Source organism: Danio rerio, chromosome 4 (assembly GCF_049306965.1).
Source record: "Danio rerio strain Tuebingen ecotype United States chromosome 4, GRCz12tu, whole genome shotgun sequence".
Lineage (NCBI taxonomy): Eukaryota > Metazoa > Chordata > Actinopteri > Cypriniformes > Danionidae > Danio > Danio rerio.
The window spans coordinates 21,548,597-21,563,127 of record NC_133179.1 but is presented as its reverse complement, the minus strand read 5'-3'; the positions used below and the strand labels follow the sequence as shown (position 1 = coordinate 21,563,127).

Sequence of the window (14,531 nt, the reverse complement as noted above, 5' to 3'; positions counted from 1 at the left end):
TAAAAAACTGAAGGGTTCAAGGAGGTTTAGGGGTTTGGAGGGCCACTGAGGGAAATAATGGGACGAGCATGTGGAATCCTCCATACGGGCATGCAGGAGAGTTTGAGGGGTGTTATAGTCACCTTGTGTCCTCTATCCTTGCCCTGGTGGTGTGGTGAGAAAGTGAGAGACAGAGAAAGTGTGAGAGAGGGTGTGAAAGAGGAAGAGACAGCCGGAAGGGGGTGAAATGACAGAAATGTTTGTGCTACGCGTTCTTGATGCTCCCAATTTGGAAACTGTGTGAGTGAGGAGACCACAACTAGAATGATGACTGGATTAAAGCTGATTCATCAAAGAAGAAGCAATATTTTCAATACAGTATATTGACTGTTTATTAGAACTTACAATGCACATATCTATTATATATTCTTAATCCTACCCAATATTTGAACCTAACCACTAGCTTACCAAAAAATTTGGGGTTTGTTAAGTTGTTAGTTATTGTTTTAATAAAATGATGATAGTGTGACCAAAACTTGATCAGAATGATGACAAACTTGTCTCTGCATTTTTGTGTAATTTTGGTTGTTAGTTTCAAGGTTTTAAAGACAGCCAACAAATGCTAAAAGCTCATATCTAGATAAATATCTATGGCTTTTTTTGCACATATAGTTACTTTGGCAATGTCAAGGTCATGAGATTTGAATCCCAGGCAAAGCAAAATCTAAATGTTTACCTTGAATGTTTGCCTTTGATAAACATATAAATATGGAATATGTCAAACGTGATTATGTCAGAGAGGTTTCAAAATAAATTGCTGGCACTTAGTTATATGCAGAAAATTGCATATTTATGTAAAAGTTTGAAAAATAGATTTAACTAGTGCATTATTAATCCTTGGATATACCGCTAAATATACCGTTATAGCAACTAGGATGATTATTTTTTTGTTTGTTTGTTTTTTATTATCTTTGTTAATGTTATTTAAAAAACAGTGTTAAGTTTTAGCTCTTATAGGTTTAGGTGCAAAAAAACAATACAAACAATCCTGTAAATGTTGAAATTAACACAAACTCAAATGAACAAATGTTAGACTTACAGTATTGTTTTAAATAATGTGGTTAACTAATATGTAACCACAGTATTTACTTAATTATTGTACATTTATGGTTATCAAAAAACATTAGGAACACAAAAACGACTTTAAAGAAGATCTTAGCCAGTAGCTCTCTTATCTAACGAAGTGACATACATATAGATATGGTGGCTAGTAGTTATAATATTGTATAGTGATATAATAATATTATAAAATAATTAAATAATTAGAATATTTTTGCAAGCCCCCCCTCCCAAATGCTGTGTTGTTTGATCCCAGTTGAAGTCATCTTTCTAAACGTGGATGAGTCTTATGGTGTGATGGTGATGAGGAAGATGAAGCCTCCTGCACTGACTCACCCAGCTTTTCTTCTTTTTCTTCTTGTCCTCTGCATCTTTAGCACTACCCAGACTTGAGTGACTGGCTGCACTGTTAATACTGGACATACTTTCTGACGAGTGCTGGCGGCGGATCCTCAGGTCTGCTAAACACACACATATATGTTAAAGATGAAAAAGGTGCTTTCAGAAAAGACTTCAAGTAAAACTGGTACTTAAAGTATCAATATTTAAACTGGTTGATAAATGAAGTAAATAAAGCTATCCTCAGCTAAGTAAACTGAATTGTAACGAAAATGGTAACCTCACCCATTTGTCTTTGTTTTTATTCATGTAATGTATTTTTTTTCTTTGCACAATTCTATGCACTGAAATGTGTGGTATGAATGTATGATGTATCCATTGTAGCTTAGTGCAAAATACAGAATAAATGTGATGCCTATGTTAATTTGTTTAGGTTATATATATAAAAAATTATATACGTAAACATTTACTGTATTTATTTTTTACTTATGTTTTGCTAAAAGTTGTGTTTTAGCTGCAAAGATGTAAATTGAAATCATGGGAGTTACATTTCCTATGATCTGTGCAGTCTAATAAAAAGTCAGCAAGTTATAAAACACTATTCTAGTGTTTTTGGGATATTGTAATAAAATAAATCACACATACTATGCCTTTAGATTGTTATATGTACAGTCAAAGATGCACAATCCCAAAAAAATGTAACGATGAAAAGATTGATGATCTATTGCAAATAGTGCAGCAATATATAAAGCAAAACCGGCATATACATTTACAAATTCAAACTTGAACCTATTGCAAAAGTGTGGAAATTTTTTTAACCCTTTTTATAAATTCCCAATTCTTTGAATTCCTATGGAGTTGAATCATTTTACCCAAAAACATGTGTAACCAAAACTGATGGACCAAAAAAAGACCATTTTCTTCAGTAATTGTGAAACAAAAAGGACAGAAGCAGTACCTCTATGAACGTGATCAGGACCATTAAGGGCCACTTGAATGGCCGTCTGAGCATCTGTGTTCTGAGTTTTCAAAGCCTCAATTGTCTCTCTCAACTCCGCCAGCTCAGACTCCTGCAACACAAATAAAAACAGATATTCAATACAAACACAAAACACTTTTTATCTCGACTGCTTACAATTGTCAAATCTTCCTAGGAAGCCATAGTTAGGTATGAATTAAACTGCTTGAATCAGATGGATTTATTTTTAAAAAACCTTTTTTGTAAGGTGTAAACGGTTTTGGGTGTACAGCTTTTAGTGACAGAAAACTAAAATATCTTAATTTGTGTTCTGAGCATGAATATATTCTTCATGGCATTTGAATTGAAAGTAAATGTAAATGTGTATCTTTACTACGAAATCTTATGTTGCACAAGCATATTTTGGATAAAGCAAAAAAAAAACAAAAAAAAACAACAACAACAACAACAACAACAACAAAAAAAAAACATTGTATAGATCAAAATGAAAAAAAAAATTGAATGTTAAGTAAAAATCATCTTCCATGATTTAGTAAATTTCTAACTGTAAATATATCAGGTTCATTTTTTTGGTTAGTAATTGTGCATTGCTTAGAGAAATGGAGAAACTTAATACCTAGAAGGCCACAGCTCTGCACAGTTTAGCTTCAACCTCCTCCAACTCAGACCTGCTTAATCATCTCTTATAGTCTTGAACACCTTGATTAGTTGAATCAGATTTGTTTGATTAAAGTTGGAGCAAAATTGTACAGAGCTGCGGCCCTCCAGGAATCTAGTTTGAGACCTATGGCTTAGAGCTTCATTTAGACAACTTTAAAAGCCAATTTCTTAGTATTTATATATTTTTTTAACTCTCAGAGTCCACAGTTTCATGTTAACATATCATCCAAATATTTCCTTATCATAATAAACCATATATTATTGAAAGGCTTATGTATGTATGTATGTATGTATGTATGTATGTATGTATGTATGTATGTATGTATGTTTTGTGTTATGATAGAATATGCATTCTAAAGTGAACTAATCCGTTAGGGCAATACTTCAAAATGGAACACATAAGGTTAGAGGTTTGGTCAATTCCCAAATCCCTAAATATGCAAAATAATATTCATGATGCTAGCAAACATTAGTATTTAAAATATGTCTCCAGCATTACTTCAGAATCACTAGACAGGAAGTGAACCACATGGCACCTCAATTTTTGACCCCACACAAACTCTTTTGTATGCAAAATGCAAAGTCGCTTTCAAACCGCCAGCTGTCGTATTCCTCTATCAGATGTTTCCTGCCGAAAAAAGCACATGTGGAGATAAGCGTCCCGCTGATCTGAGGAACTGAGCATGTGTTGCAGCCTCCAACTCTCCTTTTCCTCTAGCACACGTCGATCAGTGTTTTCAGAGCTCAGCATTTTTAAACTTGCGATAGTGTTTGGGCTTTAATTGAAAGTCAGGCTGCTTTAACAAAGACGTTTTCTGTAATCTCTGGTGCTTAATTCAAGAGGGATTAACAGTTGGCAGAAACTCATTAAGTCGACAGAGTTGCTTTGTGCAATTAAAGAGGCAGTTTCACATTTTAATCTGAAGGTTACATTTACATGATGACTGGATGTTTTTGTTGATTGGAGGTTGAAAGAATTGACTTTGGTAAAAATGTGCTATTAAATCTCACTGAAATGTTACTGTACACAATTGTGTGTGCATGTGCTCGTTGTTACCTTTTGCTCTGCTGTCATTGTTAGACTCTGCAGGCGACAGGTCATGTTCGCCAGACTCTTTTCAAATGCTGCCACCAGGTGTGCCTGTCAACACACACACATGCACAGTTCAACACAAAGTTCTTCACTAGATCCACACAAAATCATTTTTTGTGGCATCTGTGTTTCCATGAAATATATGTGTTATACACAAAATAGCTCACCAAAAAAATAAAAATAAATAAATAAAATAAATGAAATAATAAAATCTCCAAGGTTCAAGTTTATCAAATTTAAGTCAACATGTAATCATCTAAAAGCAAAGTTTGCCATCTACAACGACCAAATACTGTAGAATTCCACTAAAACTTTATGCATTGCATAGAATAATTGAAAATGTTAGCCATCATCTGCATCATAACAAAACTTGCAAGTAATTAAACCTATTTTTTTTTATGAATATAAATTATTTTGTTCTATACTGTATATCTTTATGCTTGTATTGGTCTGCATGACTGATTATATATTTTTAGATCTGAACAATCAGCAGGTTGTAGTCTGAACTATAAGTAATATATAAAACATAAAAAATTACAATTGAATTCATGCGACAATAATTCTTTTTTAAACAAATAATAGTTAAATCAAACAGTATCTGCATTTCCTTAGTTTCTGTTTTTAAGATTCCTGTTTAATTAGCAAAATAATGGCATGATAATGTGAAAATGTTTTTGCTATTAAAAACTTACTATACAAATAAACAAACATTACAGATTCTCAATTTGGATTTTCTATATGGGTGTGTGTTTGTGTGCGTGTGTGTAGAAGTTTTGTCAAATTATGTTTCCCACAGGCTTTATTTTATTTACAAATTGAAAAAAAAAACATTATAAAACTCCACAGGAGAACCTCAAGGAAATCTGCAGTGAAGCTCTGCTGCATCCTCACAGCACACACAATCTATACTGAACAGTATGCTTGTTCTACAGCAAACTTAGTAAACAATTCACACAGACTGCCTTTCTTTTAGCTGCACATACTACTGAAGCCAATAATGCAAATGAAGTGCGGTGTAAAACAAATGTAAGCAAGGGCGAGACCAACATTATAGATTCACAAATCTATTAAGACTATTCTTGTAACTTGAAGCACTCCAGAGCCTCCAGAAAGTTCCCCCTGGGTAGCCGTGAGGTACGACGGAAAGCTGAACGCTGCTGCAAACTCCTCAACAGTCAGCCTGAGCTTTGAAGCATGTTTCAAGTTTAAGCTACTGAGATGGAGTTCAAAGAATAGCAATGTCTAAAGCTTGTCTGAACATGAGGCCGCAGGGCTTTGGTGGAGGAGAGACGTCTCTAAAGCTGACCTCAGCTCCACTGACAAGACTTCGGATCACTTTTCTCATGTCAATGTACGCTGAGGAGAACATAGATACTTACGCAACCAGATATAGATTCTTAAAGGGATCAAAACTGAAAATTCTGTTACCATTTACCCATCCTTCAGTCCACACAATCTTATGGAAATTACCAAGTAAATTAAACTATAAAACTATTGGCTCAGTGTTCTCAAAAGCTGACAAAAAATTTAAATAATTTTTTTTGTTAAACATCTGACCATTGAATCCAGGTCATGTAATCGGTGTTATTAAACTGTGAACTTAACATCTGACAATTGAATCCATCTCATGTAATCAGTCTAATCAATCTGTGAATTTAACATTGCTACCACATCTGACCATTGAATCCAGCTCATGTAATCTGTCTAATCAAACTGTGAATTTAACATCTGACCATTGAATCCAGCTCATGTAATCTGTTTAACCAAACAGTAAATTTACCATTTCTAGCGCATCTGACCATTGAATCCTACTCATGTACTCTGTCTAATTAAACAGTGAATTAACATTTTTAGTGTATCTGACCATTGAATCCAGATCATTATCTAATCAAACGGGGAATTTAGCAATCACAGTCAGTGTAGTGAATTAAAAACAAAACAATTATTTTCCTAAGTATTTTCAAAAGGAGGCAACACAAAGACACAGAAACTATAGTATACTGGATACCTGAGGTGCTTTTATTTTTTATACTTCAATTTGCCAGCCTGGCCTGCATGGCTTCCATTTTTTTTTAGTTTTGTCAGTAGTCAGTGTATTTATTGTTTATTAGCAAAAAAAAAAAAAAAGATGTTCTGAAACAATATAGTTTGTTGACATCTTTATTGTTATAGCTGTCATCTAAACTCTGCTGTTGTTTTATATTCTGATTACATTTAGAACAATGTCTTTATGGTTATCTTCGCTGCTATTATCCTTGTGTGAAAGGGCCTTTAGAAGTTACAACAAGATAATATAATAAATAATAAATGACATAGGAAATACAAAAATAAGATAAACACAGCTATGAATTTAAGTTCTAATGCCTGAGATTATGAAATATGACTGTGTTTTATTATTTCCTTATGAGTCAGCAGAGGTGTACTCAAAAGGTTTGTGGTATATACTATTTAAAAGCTAGCCAGGAAGTGAAGCCAAGCGAACATCTAGAGGCACAATGCCAAATGCTTGAGTGACTGTAATGGGAGAAAGCCTCTATAAACACACTTTACGATATGCTCTGCCCTGACCTGTTTGTCCATCCATTTATATTCCTCCTCTGCCCAGTCAAGCACACCTGAAGCAGACTGCACTTCCACAAACCACAAATCTGATCTCAACAAACATATGATTTTAAGATATTATTATTATTACATTACAGATTTACAGCTGCAATTTGAAGATTTATTTGTTTAGATCAAGATATAAAGCTTTAAAAAAAGATTATATAGAAGCTTAGACTTTCGAGTTTCTATATATACACCAACATATTATAAACTGTACAAATAAACTTCACAACTTCACTTACACTAATACAGGAAGCTTTTTTAGCTGTGTTATTTAAGGAACAACTCTTTTCATCTTGCTGTACAAATTTATTTTCAATTATTTTCATCTTTGGCTGTGGATTAATCTTGCAAGGAGTCAAACACAGAATGTTTATTTTTTAGGCATGTGATTGGCTGTTCTATGAACTCATGATCAAAGCCAGGGTTAACTTGGAAAGTTGATAATCAGTGTGATGGTACCAACAAAGGACTGTACTGAATCTCTTACACAAACACACACCAGACTGAGGCATTAACCGGTAAGTTTGTTAAAACTTACAACTGGGTAAGTTTGGTAAAAACTATTTTTTGTTTTTTGTTTTTTTACTTTTCCTCAATTCACTTGCAGTGTCTTGCATTGAATACAAATTACTAAATGCTTTTTTAACAGATCGTATCTATATTGCTATTTCATGATTTTTCAATAAACCATCATTCTGTAGAGCCTAAGAATCCAACAAAACAAAGTTTCTTCAAGAATCCCTGAATATCAGCTTTCAGAAGTTGTTCCGACACCGAAAAGTTAAAAGGAAGTGTCAGGAGAGCAGACATTTCAATCCACTGTTCTATTGTAGGACGTGAACAGATGTAGTTCTCCTGTCAAAGGGAGCTCAGAGAGGAGGTGGAGTGTAGAGCCGCTGCTGTCTCATGCTCCGTCACACTCGTCACTAAACTGTCAGAAAGCCAAAACCTTCATCACACCTGCCCTCTAGAGCTCTGCTGGCTCAAACCTGCTCTCTCAAATCTACTGTTTCAACCGTGGAGACATCAAGACTTCTGTTCAGATGGGTCCATAACTGAGTGTTTAGTTTATTTTGACAAAGCAAATTCCCAAACATACTGTTAATTTACAGTCTATTTCGAAAAATCATTACTGTGCATAAATAAACTTTGTTAGCTTTTATGTCATTATATTATATTATATTATATTATATTATATTATATTATATTATATTATATTATATTATATTATATTATATTATTTAAAAGTTTTTGACTGTTTAAAATCTAAATAAATTAGTATTATATTATTAAGTCAACTATTGCTAATTAACTAATACATTTTAATAAATACTTCTGTCTAACAATATTAACAATTCTGGTATTAAAGTTAATCATATTATATTAGTCCTAGCCTTATATTTATTATTTTACAAATTCTTACTCTTATTCTTTCTCACTTTCATGTTATGCTCTTGTAAGAAACATTTAGCATTTAAAATATATTTATTTTGATATTTAAATATATTTTGCAATATAAAAACATCTTATATAAAATATTATTGTTATATAATAATAATAATAATAATAATAATAATAATAATAATAATAATAGTCAACATTTAAAAGGTGACGTATTGGGAACTTTTGTAAATTCAATAAGCTCTTACTGTGTTACATTTAACTTTATTGTTACAATTTTTTTTTGCATTCATATGGTTCTTTTGTGATTTATTTGAATATACCTTTGTATTTTTATTTTTTATATCAACATCAAAGATTAATAAAAGATTATATAATCTTCTTGGACCGCAGCATTGATATATACTATACTCAACATATAAGCATTCTCCATTTAAACCACCAGATGAGCTGTATTTCATAGGCTTTTGCCAGTTTTTCATAGTTTTCTGATGTAACTCACGTTGGCCGCCAGCTGTGAGGTCAAAGTCGCCACTTTCTCCTGAGATGCATCCAGTTCTCGCCGCAGTTTTCTGATTTGCTGTAGTAAAAGAATCGGTTTCTCATTACAAAGCTCCATGAGCTGCACACTTAAGCAAACAGAAAATAAATTGCTCTCATTTTCCTCGCTTAACAGTAACAAAAAGGCCTAGATTTCAATCAGTGGCCTGAGGTAAGCTCAAGACTTTCAAACACTTTCCAGAGTTTTTTTTTGTACTAAACAAGAAGAGAGTGTATATGAAAAGAGAAATTACCGTCGTATTCTGGACAGTTTGGCCCTTGATTGAGAAAAAGAAAAGTACATTTAACTCTATGTTGCATATTCATATACAAGAAGATACAATTGTTTAGTAGTTATGTGATACAAATTATACAAAAATCTACAGTCTTGGAAAATATGTCAACAGGAAAGAGAACACTGATTGAACACACAAAAAAACTGTGATAAAATGTGTCCAAATCTGTGTGTGTTAAAGATGTTTGTCCATGACTGTATATGTGCCATAGACTAAAACTGAGTGTCTCAAATTGTAAATTAATGCAAAATATTCAAATTTCAATTAAAAAACATACAAATTGTTGCAAGTAATAGTGCAAATATGTTATATTATATTATATTATATTATATTATATTATATTATATTGTAATAACTTTCCTGTTTAACCGCTTATTTTTAAATAATAATAAATTATTAATATTATTAAGACAAGGTAATAACTACAACTAATTAATTTTATTAACTATTCCTGTACATTAAAAGTACTCTTGCTTTTAACATATTCATAATATTATTCATATTCTTATATCTATACTTTTATTGATGCTTATACTTTATAATATTTCTACGTTTGTTATTTATCAAGTCTTTCTAGATAAGATAACATAAATATATATATATATATATATATATATATATATATATATATATATATATATAGATAGATGATAGATAGATAGATAGATAGATAGATAGATAGATAGATAGATAGATAGATAGATAGATAGATAGATAGATAGATAGATAGATAGATAGATAGATAGATAGATAGATAGATAGATAGATAGATATTCTTTTATTTTTTATTTTTAAATGTGTAGTTCTTTCAGGCTATAGTTTAAAAAATAACAGTATACAAACTGCATATACAGATTACATGTTTACTTTAATAAATTATTACATATATACTGTATTTAAAATATATAATAATATGAATAATGCATGAAAACAATATATTCTCACCTCAGAGTGAGCCTTCTCCTCCGTCTGTGGAAGAAAGAACAATTAAAGGATACAAAAATGACAATATTATGAAAAATGACTTGTCTATGTGTACATAATCATCTAAAGTACTAACATTGTTTTCCTTTTAGATCCAATAAAACACAATTTAGAAGCCAAAATCCACACCAGCTCTTTGCAAACACTTAAAGGTAAATCAAAAAGCCATACACAATAACCAATGATCATTTGTGTCAGATTTGCTGGTTACCCGTTAGTAGAAGCTGATTTGAAGCCAAACGTTAGACTGTTAGGTATTTGCATTTGTTAAAAAAAAAAAGGTTAAGAAGGATTTCTGCATGACGAATTACCTTGTCTAAAAATGCCAGCACCTGAAAGTAAGAAAATGTGTGTTCAAACATTGGCAAATTCACAATACTGAGCCTGTGAGGTGAGTAAAACTACCTCTCCAAATCATTAGTCTTCATTCATAGCTTTGATGAACAGTGGATGTTATGTTTTCAGATCTGATGACTTTTTTAAAGTTATTAGTTTGTCAAGCTCAGGCAAATGGAAACAGGATGTATGATGTTACTGTTATTCAGTGACTAGTAGTTAAAGTTGATGAATTTACTGTGACGCTTAATATAGGAAGCAAGACTCAAGCAAAGAATGTGTATGTATTATGTTTTAAAATGAAACCCAGTTATAAAATGAAAAAAAAAAGAAAAATGCATATATACATTTAAATGTGGAAAAAGTTATATGTTTTAGTTTAGTTTAGTGTTTAGTGATCTCCAACAAATTCATAAAACTTAATGTATTAAATATCTTTGACATATAAAAAGCTTAATAAATGAGTAAATTGAAAAGCCAGAGATTTACATATTACGAATATACATGAATTCCCTTCAGATACAGTTTTTACATTCAATTCTGTATTTCATATAAATTTATGTACTTTAGCTATTAATAAAATTGTAATTTTAAAGGTCTTCACACCACACACAAACACACACACACACACACACACACACACACACACAAAAAAACATTTAAACAGAATTTTACTTTGTTTACATCAAATTTAAACTTGAATAGTAAAATGTGTCAAGATTTTCTTTCATTTGGTAGTTTAGAAGAAAATGCACATTGAAAACATCAGTTCTGTCTTGACTATTCTGTTTCATAAAGCAAAACTTAGAAACATTCATATAATACAAATCCAAAATAATCTATAGTCAGTCTGATTTTTAGGAGGAATATAATGTCACTCACCGCTGAATATAAAGATGATGTGCTTGAGACCAAAGACAGAGAAGAACCATGGACTGCAGACAAAACAGAACGGCAAAACAAAGAAATATATATCATTACTTTAGGAAACAGAATGGAATCCACCAGAACAACATTACAAAAGTTCTATATGAGAATTCTGAGCTCTCACAACTTTTTTAGTTGAAGTTTTGACATTATTATACTTTATTGCACTTATTTTTCCCTCAGAATTCTGTTTTACATCACAATTTCTTTTCTTGTGATTCCAGTCTACACATCACACTCTTATATCTTGAAATTATATATCAGAACAGTAAAAAATGCATGATAACTTATATATTGATATACAAAATAAAACATCTGAATAAAAGAAAAATCTGAACTAACTATATAAATGCACAATTGCAAGAAATAAAGTCAAAATTGCATTATAAATAATTCCAATTACTTTGGTATAATCCCATTGTTAAAAAATCTAATAAAACAGTCTACAGTTGTTACAAAATGATTAGTAAACTGTTGTTATGAAATATACAAATTGTTTACATATATTTACCAAGTGCAATTTAATGGAAATAATTTTTTTCTACAAATTTTTAAACATAATTCATTCATTCATTACTTTTCCTTCAGTTTAGTGCCTGACTTATCAGGGGTCACAACAGCGGAATGAACTGCCAACCACTCTGGCATATGTTTTTTTGCAGTGGATGCCCTTTTAAACTTAATATTTTTATATTTGTCTTTGCATTGTTGACAGTACATATTATTTTTAAAATTTTGCAAGATGCTAGTATTCAATTACTGTGCAATTCAAAGGTTTAACAACATTTATTATGTTAACTAGGCATGGACCTTAGTAGTTTTTGTTTTTTTATTTAAAGTTCATCCGAATCAAAATAAATAAGACTATCTCCAGAAGAAGGATATAAAAGTAAATACTGTAAAATAATGCGCTATAGACCATTTTGAGAGATGTAAACAATAACAATGGTCCTGATGTATTGTCTGTTTTACATTTTAAATGTCCATAGTTTCTGAGAATCCAAAAAGCTCAACATATTGCTAAATAATGTTACGACATCTACAGTATTATAACACCAAATATGATTGAATTGCCTCTTATTACAGACATGTAATAGTTTGACAACAAGCAGGAAATGTTCATGGGCCAATGACGTCATTTCATTGAAATGGTCTATTAAAAATCACTAGGGAAAAATTTAATTAAAAAGTAAAAATTTGGTATAGCACTGCTGCAAACTAAAGTCAGCAAACAAAGACAGGAATCAATCAGTTCTTCAATGCTAACCTTCATCTGTGCTGTCTCTAAAAGAACCGGAGCGGCTCATGCCACGTGGCCGTTCTTCCAATGAAGTGGCACTGCCGCCCAGAGGGTGTCCCTCACCATACAGCTCAAATGAATCCTGTGCTGGAATACTGTTAGAGCGGCTCATACTGGTGCTGGGAATATTATACTGAGACATACTGGTGGGGCTCACTGAAACAAAAACAGTGTACATGTATAAATGAAAAAAGAAAGCACTGGGGTTCTACCTTTGAAACATACAAATGAGTTATGAATTATGTCAACATACACAGGTTTGAGTAGTGGTATTTGCCAGCGTTGGCACAGGTTGTGCCTGGTGGTGAAAGTGGACTTCCAGTGTCCTGTAGACCTCCAGTGGAGTGAGAACGCAACCATTCCTTTCCTTCCTCGTGTGACGTCTGTCTAGAGGAGGGAGGGTACCTTCATAGAGGACAAAAAGGTTTTGGAGCTATTTTTAAAGGCTTTTTATTAAATGCTTTTCCTAAAATGAACCTAAATGGACCATTCTGTTTTTGATAAATGAACGCAACTGTTCCAAATATTGAGTCTGCAAAACTGACAGCACTAAATCTCTGGCTTTGTCAGGGTGGAAAAATGATTTATATAATAAAACTTGCTGATAATAACTGCCCACACAGTCTAACTTTCATTGTTCTGCAGTAATAGCTTCAGGCTTATCAGCATGCTTGGACGGCAGTTTCCATAAAATTAATGGAGATCTCGTGGATCTTCAGTGCTGACCCATGTTTAGCCTTTAGTATTAAAATACCATATTGTGACCTACATGATTTGCTCACATTGTGATTTAAAGCCAAAAAGAAGGTCAAATGAATGTAGCATTTCTGCAGTTCATTCTGCATGATGACTGGTGGCTCTTTGGATAAAACAGTCTGATTTAGTTTAAATGCTGTTGTTATCTCTGAATATTGAAATGCTTTGTAAGAGTATTTTATTGTATATTGTAAGAGAATTTGGTTTCTCTGTGTGTTTTTTTTTTTATTATTATGGTAAATCAACAAATTGAAGGAAAATAAAATAAAATATTTTGTGCCACTAGCTGGTGATGTAAACATTGACCTGAAGACTGTTTTTTTGTGCACAAGTTTTCAAAACAACATCAATAACAATATCGTTGGCAACACTTTAAAATAATGGTTCATTAGTTAATGTATTTTCTAAAATGAACAAACAATGAGTAATACATTTATTACAGTATTTATTCATCTTAGTTAATGTCATTCAAGTTAAAATGCAATAGTTCAAGTTAGTTCAGGTTAACTCACAGTGCATTAACTAATGTTAACACAAGCACAATTTGGCATTTTAATAATGCATTACCTATTGTTGAACTATGATTAGTAAATGCTTTACAAGATTAGTTATACTTAATGTTAGTAAATACATTAACACCTTAACAAATGATCATTCTGGAGTGTTACCGTATTATTTTCAAATACTTCCATTTTAAGTGTCATTATCAACCCTCAAAAGGACCATTATGTAAATAAACGGCCAAAACACATCAAACGTGTTCCCTTTGTCTACCAAATAATTGTAATAATTTTAAGTGGAAATGTAGGTTTAACCCTTTCAAAAAGTAACTACAAGCTGTACTCAAAAAGACACACTATTTGAGGTATATTTCCATATTAATAGGGTTAGTATTTGGTTTAAATCATTAATAGTAACACTTGCCAAACAGCACAAACAAAGAGATGAACAGATTAGGTTTGTAAGTGTCACTTGATCAAAAGCTACAAATGCTAGTTACTTGATGGATATGAGAACAGAAACAAAACATAATGATCAGAAAAATTACATCGATGGTGGTTAAATCTAGTACCTTAATCCCTTTTTGGGAAGAGTGTTTCTGTCAAGAGGCATGCTATTAAAAACAGAAGAAAAAAGAATGTTATTTACGACAAAAAGACAATTTGAACAAGATCTTATCATGACTAATAGATTTCAACTTCAAGCTAACGCTTC

General features: G+C 31.9%; 1 protein-coding gene across 51 annotated transcripts in view; it reads right to left on the bottom strand.

Moving 5' to 3' along the window:
* The window catches only part of nav3 (neuron navigator 3), a 177,899-nt gene that overhangs the window by 22,548 nt on the left and 140,820 nt on the right, over positions 1-14,531 (bottom strand). For 18 of the 51 annotated variants that reach the window (XM_073946577.1, XM_068219722.1, XM_073946585.1 and 15 more), the window contains 11 exons: positions 14,389-14,430; positions 12,814-12,965; positions 12,528-12,716; positions 11,216-11,268; positions 10,309-10,329; positions 9,959-9,982; positions 8,972-8,995; positions 8,680-8,757; positions 4,134-4,217; positions 2,396-2,507; positions 1,435-1,556 (listed from right to left, as the gene is read on the bottom strand). In XM_073946577.1, coding sequence (XP_073802678.1) covers positions 1,435-1,556; positions 2,396-2,507; positions 4,134-4,217; positions 8,680-8,757; positions 8,972-8,995; positions 9,959-9,982; positions 10,309-10,329; positions 11,216-11,268; positions 12,528-12,716; positions 12,814-12,965; positions 14,389-14,430 — 901 coding nt within the window. Of the gene's footprint in view, positions 1-1,434; positions 1,560-2,395; positions 2,508-4,133; positions 4,218-8,679; positions 8,758-8,971; positions 8,996-9,958; positions 9,983-10,308; positions 10,330-11,215; positions 11,269-12,527; positions 12,717-12,813; positions 12,966-14,388; positions 14,431-14,531 lie in introns of all 51 variants that reach the window. The other 33 variants (XM_073946576.1, XM_073946590.1, XM_073946582.1 and 30 more) reach the window with 4 other exon arrangements.